At 44.9% G+C, this 9,477-nt stretch overlaps 1 protein-coding gene across 4 annotated transcripts; it reads right to left on the reverse strand.

Annotated features, from left to right (window-relative positions):
• Positions 1-676: 676 nt before the first annotated feature.
• Positions 677-9,310, reverse strand: CNBP (CCHC-type zinc finger nucleic acid binding protein). Of its 4 annotated transcripts, none has more exons than XM_017737338.1 (4): positions 3,408-9,310; positions 3,042-3,137; positions 2,662-2,863; positions 677-1,743 (listed from the first exon to the last, which is right to left on the reverse strand). In XM_017737338.1, the coding sequence occupies exons 1-4, from the start codon at positions 3,508-3,510 to the stop codon at positions 1,626-1,628; spliced, it is 519 nt and encodes a 172-aa protein (XP_017592827.1). In that variant the 5' UTR covers positions 3,511-9,310; the 3' UTR covers positions 677-1,625. The 4 variants fall into 4 exon arrangements, with proteins under 4 accessions (XP_017592827.1, XP_008634249.1, XP_017592828.1 ...); XM_008636027.2 differs by having other exon boundaries at positions 2,662-2,860; positions 3,042-3,134; positions 3,408-5,471; XM_017737339.1 differs by having other exon boundaries at positions 747-1,743; positions 3,042-3,134; positions 3,408-5,498.
• Positions 9,311-9,477: the final 167 nt, after the last annotated feature.

The raw sequence follows: 9,477 nt of genomic DNA on the forward strand, positions 1-9,477 counted from the left end.
CCAAGTCCCGTCCAGCCTGGCCTTGGACACTTCCAGGGACCCAGGGGCAGCCACAGCTTCTCTGGGCACCCCGTGCTAAGGCCTCCCCACCCTCACAAGCGAAGAAGCTCCTTGTATTACTTAATCTAAATTTCCCCTCTTTCAGTTTGTACCCTTTCCCCCTTGTCCGGTCACCCAATTCCCGATGAGCAGTCTCTCTCTGGCTCCAGGCAAAGCCCAATCTTCCCAGCAGATGTTAGGACACCCCTTCTCCAGTCCTGCCTTACGGTGAAGTGCTGGTCAGCCAAGAGCTCCTGCACGCCAACTCTCTCTTCACTGAGTGAGTGGATGTGCAGATCCACGGTTCATCAGCTCCTTTTTCAGCTGTGTAACTTGCCAGTGTTCCCTGACCCCCAGTGAACCAACACAGCACAACCATGGACACGGCCAGTGCAGATGCTTGAAGTTCTCAGTGCCACTGTGAAGGCTCAAGAACTGCTGGACAGGACTCAGTACTCACTTTGGAACTCCCTGCACCTTGAGCAGCCCCTGTGCCTCCTGTAATGGTTTTTCCACAAAATGCTTGAACTGCACCAGCACAGATGTACTCAGCCCCCATCCAGACCCCACTACCCACTGCCATGAACATCTGCAGACAGGACCTTCATATGAGACAGCACAAAAGAAAAGGCCAAGCTGAACCTCCACATACCCCTTTTAATATGTTATTTTGCACTGTGTACAGGAAAACCAAAAATGAACAAAAGGAACTTTAGCCAAACTCCCCTTCCTCCTCCAGCTTTATTGATAGTTTAAAATTACATTTTCTATGTTCTAGGACTTCAATTGCTCTTACCATCTTACTTTAAAAACCGATTACAAGCAAATGAAACTCAGTTGTCTAAGTGATATAGTATACAAAAATAACATCTTGATTTCTGTGAAAATGCATTTATTTGCAACTCCTGAATAGCTCCAAATTGTATATGCTATGAGCACTGATGTCTGGGTTTCAGATTGACTTTGAGATATTTATTCAAAAGCTTCCCATTACGTTCTGTATCTCCAACATTAACGTTCACTGACTGAATTACTGTTACTTTTAGATTTATTTCGGATTTCTCTCTCTCTCTCTCATGGCCATTAACAGGCATGTGCATCTTGTTTGTTTACTCCCACTCAGCTATATGCTCTAGGTAGGGCCTGATGCAGATATCACTTGGTGTTAACAGCTACTGAGGTCAGACAATCCAAGGCCATTGTAGTAAAATAAAAGTTATGAGGAAGTTTAGACACTTCCAGAATTTCTTTCCTCCTGCATAGGATCACTTCCCTGTAACCCAGAGAGGGTTTTTGCTGGTCTGACTCAACTCTTCCCACTCATCAATCCCTATTCACCAGTGGCACGGAAAGGGGGTTCTTTAACAAAGCATTATACATAACACCTCTACCAAACTAAACATAAACATTTTTGTAGTTAAATGCAGAAAGTTGATTTTTCCACCCCTTTCCTCCTTTTACACGGCAAGTAAAGCTCACTGGCCTGGGAGTAGCCTCTATCTGCCAACCTTTGGCCAGTGAAGAGGATTCAGAGAAAAATAATACAACCATCAATCAGAAAAAGGAGGGGCGACAAAGGAAAATAATTAGGCTGTAGCTTCAATTGTGCATTCCCGTGCAAGGTGCCCTGACTCGCCGCAGCGGTAGCAGTTGACTTCGCTGGTCTTGCTGCAGTTGATGGCTACATGGCCAGTTTCACCACACCTGCAAAAGCAAAGCGTGTGTCACAACAGCCACAACACTCAGAGGAGCAATCCTACTGTTAGAACACTGTCTACTTCAATTTCATGCAGCACTAGTCCTGCATTCAAGGCTTCTGTGTCTGTGTTCCAGAATTCTCTGACACGAGGCAGGTTTGTCTTCAGCAGAGCCATGAACTGCTCCCAAATAATCAACTCACATTAATCACTGAATATGCCAAAATCACCGTACATCATCAGCTTTGTGTGTCTGCAGGTTTTTTTCCCCAACTGTGTACTGGGTTTTGCCTGTTCCCAATGCTTATGCCTACAGTTTAGCCTTGTTTTGAGAATAATTAGTTTTAACTCGAATACACCATGTTCTCTCTCCTTCCTCCACAGAAGGGAATGTTGGTGGGGGTGAAGAATACTGCTCTCAGGAACGTGCTGTTTCTGGTATATGCCTGCATTCAAAAACCAGACAACACTCTGAAGATGGCATTTCAAACCAGTGTAACACCCACTTCTATTCACTGTGCCCATTACCAAGGCATCTTAAGTGCGCTCCTGCCGGGGCTGGCTGTGCCAGTCAGCTGGGCTGTACAGCTGGAGTTTGTTAGCTCTGGCAGAACACACAGGGTACCCAACTCTGTGCCATAGCCAAGTACCTCCTGCTACCTTCTGCAAAAGGACACAGCCCTTTCTCCTGTACAGCTCAACTGACTGAACACCTGCATTGGGTGGCCATCTAGAGATACATCATGGAATCTGTACTCCACCTTGCCAATACATGTTTAAGCCTCAGTTTTGAACAAGAGTGGGTAACTGTTCAAAGAAACTGGTACCTAGTCACAGTGTGAGCTGTATTTCCTACCCAAAACCAGACACAGAATGCATCTAGCACCTGAGGCACATCTCGCAGCTGCCTCCTGCCAGTCCTTACCTATAGCATTTCACTTTGGTGCAGTCTTTTTGAATGTGCCCGAACTCTCCACAAGAATAGCACTTCTGCTCGTCTGCGTGGTCGCAGTCGCGGGCCAGGTGGCCGGGCTTGCCACAGTTGTAGCAGCACTGCTCCCTCTCCCTCTTGGGCTCCTTGCAGTCCTTCGCAATGTGGCCACCTCTACCGCAGTTATAGCAGGCTTCCACAATAAGAAAAACATACCAAACAAGACTATAAAACCTTGGTAGTGCAAGGGGCAGCATGCTGTGAACAGGGCACATGCACAACCTGTTCCCAGGGAATCCCTGTACCCACCCTTCTCTTCAGCCACAGAGCTCTGCCTGTGGCACAGAAGAGATGGAATATTTAGTGATACTTACCATCCTCCTGAAGATCACAGTCCTTGGCAAGATGGCCAGACTCACCACAGCGGTAACAGATATCCGGCAGAGACGAAGACATGAACTGGAAGCCTGCTTGAAATAGGTAAAATAAAAAAAAAAAAGGCATAAATATTAAGTTCAGAATACTTTTAAGAATTAATCACAAACTGAATTGACAAGTTAGCTTCATTCTCAGAGCCCCTGGCCAAACTCTTAGGTCGAGGTAAATTTCACTGGTTCTTATTACCAATTTGAGTCCCAACTTCTTCACTCGGGTCTGCCAGAGCCAGTTTTACACACTACACACAGCAGCCAGCTGGAGATCACTGTCCAAACAAACAGAAAAGCACAGCCAGCACTCACCTCTGCCACGGCTCCTCATCCCACGGCCACGGCCCATCCCAGTGGGGCACTCCCGGGCCCAGTGGCCAGTACGGCCACACTTGAAGCACTCGTTGCTGCTCATGGCTGCAGATCACCTGTCTGAGCAAGAAAGACATTTTTGAGCACCTTCTCTGCCCCCAGCCAAAGGCTACATTAAAATGAGAGATTTAGAGGTTTCCCAGCCTCCCAGCAAAGGCAATGCAAACCATACAGGACTTCCAGCTAAGTCAATGCTTTATTGTATAGTATCATGACCATTGAAACCACTGCTGAGGATAAAAGTTTGCCTCCACTTTGCTTGGAGCAAGACAGCTTTGAACAGACAGTGTGCTATGTAACTTTTCTTTCAATTATTTTGTAGCCAACCTCTGGGTCAAAAACTTGCAAAACATTCAGGGAAAGGGAAAAAGAGAAGGAAATTCCCCAAACTACTGTAGTACCAGCCTTAATGTCATCATCCCTTTCAGTAAAGCACCTTCTTCCTTATGGCTGAGCTAAACTCAAAAGCCAGTTACTCAATTTCTACAAGTTACTTACTCCTGGTAGTTGTTACATTTTCTCTTGAAGCATCTCCCTGGCAGCTACTACCTCTACTGACTAACCAGGCTTCACTCTGGAAGCTAAGTGTAAGAATAGGCAGTATTAATCCAAAAAGCATTCAAAAGCCCTTAGCTTAATATTTGAAGATTTTAGGTCTTTTATGACCTTAACAGCAGGTAAACACTGAAAAGCAAAATTACAACTTGTCATTAACTTACAGCTCAGGATGCATATTCCACTCCAGGTATACATGAAAGAAAATGTTTTAAGATGTTAAGACAGCAGACACTTGCCAACTATGTAGAAGGCTAACTGGGAAAACATCCCTAGAATGCTCTGGAAGCATCAGACAGGCAGGTCTGTCTGACACCACAATCCCTGCTTCGCCCAAATTGGGAATGGAGGTCAGCACTGCATGAGCAAAGCCAGCCTGCAGAGCCCACTGAGGATGGGACAGGTTCAACACTGTGCTCACACTGCCACACCTCCCCTGAGCTGCAGGACACTCACACAACACTTCCAGAGCCAGACAGAAAAGAACAAGGAAGTTACACATTTAAATTGAAGTCTTTTTAAAAGTGTGCTTGAAGAGAAGTTTAAAGTACACTGTTCTAAAAATACACTTATCAAGCTTTGTTTTGATGAAGTCTCCTGAAGTTTAAATACCTCACATGCTCTCTCCCAGTTCATTATTCTTTACCCAACAGAAGTAGAATCATTATCTGGCATGCCTGGCAGTTTACCTGATCCCCCTTCAAGGAAATCCCCCTGTAACCCTGGAGTTTACTCACATTACAGAATGTTTCCCCTCCTCCCAGACCCTTGGCCATCCCAGATTACAGAACATCAAGAAGTTGAGTCTTGAAGAAAGCCACTACAGGAGCAGTAGAACAACACATGAGCTCCAGAAGGAACCAGAATTAGCATCCTGACATTTAGCTCTTAAATACAGAGTGTGTATCTAAACTTGAATTGTTACTTAGCTATTTCCAAAGTACCCCAATGTTTCAAAAATTTACTGTGGCTTTTTATCCACTCCTCTCTCCAAGCAGTTCCTCTCTCTGATGGACTTCTGCAGAGAAGTGATTATTCCAACCACAGCAGATGGCTGAGAATTTAAAATACAAGAGATACATACTTTAGCATGTTATCTCTGTAATCCCACGTCTAACTTCCAGCTGGACCAGATGATGGTTTTTGCCCTCAAAATGAAGTTCTGGAGTGGAAGGCTGCAAGAAGATCTTAAATGCATCTAAACAAAGTTAAAGCAACTGGTTGCTGGAGCACTTAAAGAGTTTCACTTGATTTCACACATTACAAACTCAGTCTTCTCTGCTTCATCTCAGCGTTCAAGATTTCCAAGCGTCTTCTGAGGACACCCAGGGCTGAGCACTGCCTGCTCTGCTGGCAGCAGCTGGCACTCACTGTGCCATTGTTTATCCCTGTTTTCATAGCAACTGTGTTGACACTGCAGAACAGGAAAAACACAAGCAAAGCCAACTGCAGGAGCTGGGCTCAGGCACCACAGTGGATGCTGCTGCTTTTAGTTTGCAAGAGGGCCAAGATGGGGTCTCTACATTTTATATAATATATATATTTATTATATGCAGATAAAGAGTTCATTGCAACTCTTTTAAACAGTCCTCACATTAAAACCTTATCAAATGGCAACATAACATCTATTAAAAAGAGCAAAATAGTAGGCACCAGCTGTAACAGAACTGCAGCACATCAGAACAGACTTCACTCCCAACCATGAACCTGAGACTCCAGCACGACGTGACAGGACTGAGTCCTGCTGGCAGCACCCCACATGAAGCACGAGAGAACCAGTCAGGTTAACACATGGTAAAAGACAAGTATCTGACAGGTGAGCCAGACCTGCTTCAGATACACAGTGGGTAGTTTCTATACCAAGATTAATGGCAGCCTACAGCTAGTCTGTCCTTCTGCCAGTCCGGGTCAGGAGCTGCACGATGGACAAAAGCTTACTTCTCACTACCCCAAAGGAATGTCAAAGAGAAGTTTTAAATCTGATTTAAGAGTTTTTTTCTTTTTAACTGCCCCTTCAAAAGGAAAACCTCAAGTGTCTCTTTCTCTGCTATACAGCAAATTGGTAAAGACGACACAAACTGAACTAGAAATCTAAAGTTAAACACCAGTCTCTGTGTAAGGATTGTTCAAGACTGAGATTTATTTAAAACGCTCTCTCTTCAGAGGCCCCTTTTCCCCCTGAGCTCAAGAGCAGTGGAAGGTTACAGCTGCCATACAAGTGTGATTACAAAGCATGCTGCTCCATCCTCAGACACCTTAAAGACTATCCAAACAGTTTGCCTGAAGTTTCTCTTCACCAGTATTTCCATCTTGCACTTCTGCATCCTTCCTGTAAAGGATCTGGAACTGCAAATGGTTTCACCAGTGAGAGGCAGCTGCAGCTGACACTGGTTTTACTTGCCTGCACTCTAACAAGCCTAACACAGGACAAAATTCCCCAGCAGCGTGAACTGTTAGGATTCAGTTTTCAGAGAAAGCCAACAGCCACCTTCAAGGAGCAACATCCAGAAAAGGCTGGTTCAGAAGACAAGTCCTTAAATGGAGAGCCTCCAAGCACTTTGGACACCACTACAGTTTTCAGTTACTTCCAAGAGAAAAAAATGAGTACAGTAAAAACCACCCAAGTTCAAACACTTCTCTATTAGTCAATACTCCTCCATTTTGTCATCACAGGCAAGTTTCCAGCAGTTCCTTTTATCTATCAAGGCCACCTTAAGTAAGCCTTCTGCAAGAAAGCTACCTAAGTCTTCTTGGAAAGTTTTCAGTCACAGCTATCACTGTTTTCCGCAGCTCAGATGTGTTACACAAAGCAGCCTGTCCTGTCTGTCCGTGTGTCATCGTTCCCTCCCTCCTCACATACCAGAACCAGATTTTTACCTCACCAGGGCAGGAAAAGTAGTAATGGAAAACAAATCACAACTACGGCCTCATCTAGCATTTCTGAGACAAGTCAAATTTTGCAAGATATAGCAAGGCACTGCGTCCAGGATTAGCTCCCAGAACTTGTCCAGAAACTCGAGTCTAATTATGCTTTCTCATCTCAAACCTTACCTTTCTAGAAAGGGGAGAAGGCAGTCATTTAACCTAAACTTATCCTACAGAGCTCTCTAACTGCAGTTGGAAGCTGAAACATTATTAAGATTGAATTTTAGGCCTTGTTCTGTGATGGCCCTACTGCTAAACAGCAGGGACTGATGACAAAGATCCCTGTGCCACCACAGTGCTTTCCTAGGTCACAACTGAAGCTCTTGAGTGCAACTTGAGCACCAAACTTCAAAGTGAGTTTCTTTGTGATTCTCCTGGTTGTAGGAGACACCTCTGACACAAGAAGTTTCTTGTCTCATGCTCTGAAGGGGAAGACTGTGTCTTTCTGCAGCTTTACAGTTAATACATCTTCAAGACTCTTAGAACAGGAGAAGTGCTATTAATCTCCAGTCTTCATGCACAAGATTCAGCAATATTCAAATCTGTTTTAGTAGCCCTTCTAGACCCAATGATGTAAAAAACTGCCAGAAAACTCCACTGTAATACTCCTTATTTTATGGCTTTTAGCCTAGATGCCCTCCAAGGAAGAAGTTAATTTAGCAAACTGAAATACAACTCAGGCTCCTCATAGTAAAAAAGAAGCCGAACTTCACCTCTGAGATTATGCAGGATTCTTCCGGATACCACCAGCTCCTTAGGATTCAAAAGCACAACAGAACAGGGCAACTCTCTTCACTCTACTTACCAGTGCTTCTTTTCACCTACAAGCAGAGCACTCGCAGTTGGTATCAGCAGGACTTCACTCCTTCAATCAAAGGACAGAGCAGATAAAAGCCACTGCTCGAGCCAGCACACGTAAAGCCCTTCAGCAAGGCATCTCTATCAGAGGCACGCGTTGGGAAATCAGCAGGATGTTCCCAGGCTGTTGTGACCAACCCACGCCACCACACCTGAACTGGACAAGCCAGCCCAGAGCTGAGCATGCTGAAACCCCAACGTGACAGGAAGGACAGCTCTGCTGTCCTCTAGAGCACTGAAAGGGCAGAAAGGCCTGCTAACCCTAAGTCTAGCATTTAGTTTCAAAAGAGAAGTCAAAAAGCATTACTCATTTTACAGGAAGTACCATATATGAGGAGTTTTTGTTTCCCAAGCAACATGTAAGAATTCTTGAACACAGGACACATGACTGTCACCAAAGCCACTCAATATTTAGCAGTTAATTTCCATGCTGTAACCTGAAAACCTGCTACCACAGAGTTAGTGATGCTCCTGTCTCCCTCTTCTGTTCTCACTAAAACAAGATACAAAATTAAGTATTCTGACCAGCAGATAACAATACTCCAATTCTGAAAGAAACTAGTTTAAAAATTCAAGGAAACCTAGAGAAGTGAAAAGCCAATCCCTACATTCCTTTTGGGACCCCTCAATACATTTCACAGCTAAGCTGACCCACGACTGCTGAACATTAACTAAGACTCAAGAGGAACCAGAAACCAGGACAAAAGGACACCATGACTCCAATTAGACAAGTAATTCTTAGCTATCTGTGTTGACACAAACAAGAAAGAGAACAAAAGTTCATCAAGAAGTGACTCAGAAGCACTTTCTGCCTATCCATACTCGTTAATATGGAAAGGGATAAACCTTATTTACCAAATATGCACATTTTACCACCATCCCCTTTAATTTTTTCTGTCTATCTGTATGAAATTTCAAACTTAAAGTAAACACCATGAACAACATGTGAGGCTTTAAACATAAAAATCAGCCCAGACATTAACAAAGTCAGATTAAGCGGCAGGTTAAACCTGTAACTAACAGAATTGTTACACAGCCCGGGTGAACTTATTTAACCTCTTCACTTTGAGGACAGATGTAGGATTGCTTCTCTAGGCAAGTCTGCACTGAAGAAGGAAACACGGACTAGGCAACCCCAGTGCTGCGTAGCAATGGGATCCCACTGAGTGTACAAAGGAAAGCAGAACTCACTATTAGGTTTAATAAACCGTTGTGACAACGCTGGCTCCTAAATGACTAACAGCGGTTACTTGAGAACTACGCCCGACAGGAACTCAAATAAAAGGCCGCCTCACAGCCCGCGATCTGCAGATGGCACAGGCTGTTTTTCCTATCCATTTATAGGTCACATTTGGATTTAGAGCAGGCCACCGTCCGTGCCTGTGGTCGGAGCAAACAGTTGCGACACCTCGACCCTCTCGTCTCCGGCAGAGCCTCACACGTGGGGAACCACGTGGTGCGCGGGCCGCGGCCCCGCTCGGCCCCGCCGACGGGAGTTTAGCGGAGACTCAAAATAAAATGCAAAAAAGAAACAAAACAATTTAATGAATAAAAATTTTAATTCCAGTCCCTTCTCTGCTGTCCCCAGACTCACAGAACGTTCTCTTCCCCGAACTCGCTGGCTCACGGGCGGGCGGGCCGGGCTTCCCCTCCCCACGCCCAGGCGGCCACG

Source organism: Corvus brachyrhynchos, unplaced genomic scaffold (assembly GCF_000691975.1).
Source record: "Corvus brachyrhynchos isolate BGI_N302 unplaced genomic scaffold, ASM69197v1 scaffold266, whole genome shotgun sequence".
Classification (NCBI taxonomy): Eukaryota; Metazoa; Chordata; class Aves; order Passeriformes; family Corvidae; genus Corvus; species Corvus brachyrhynchos.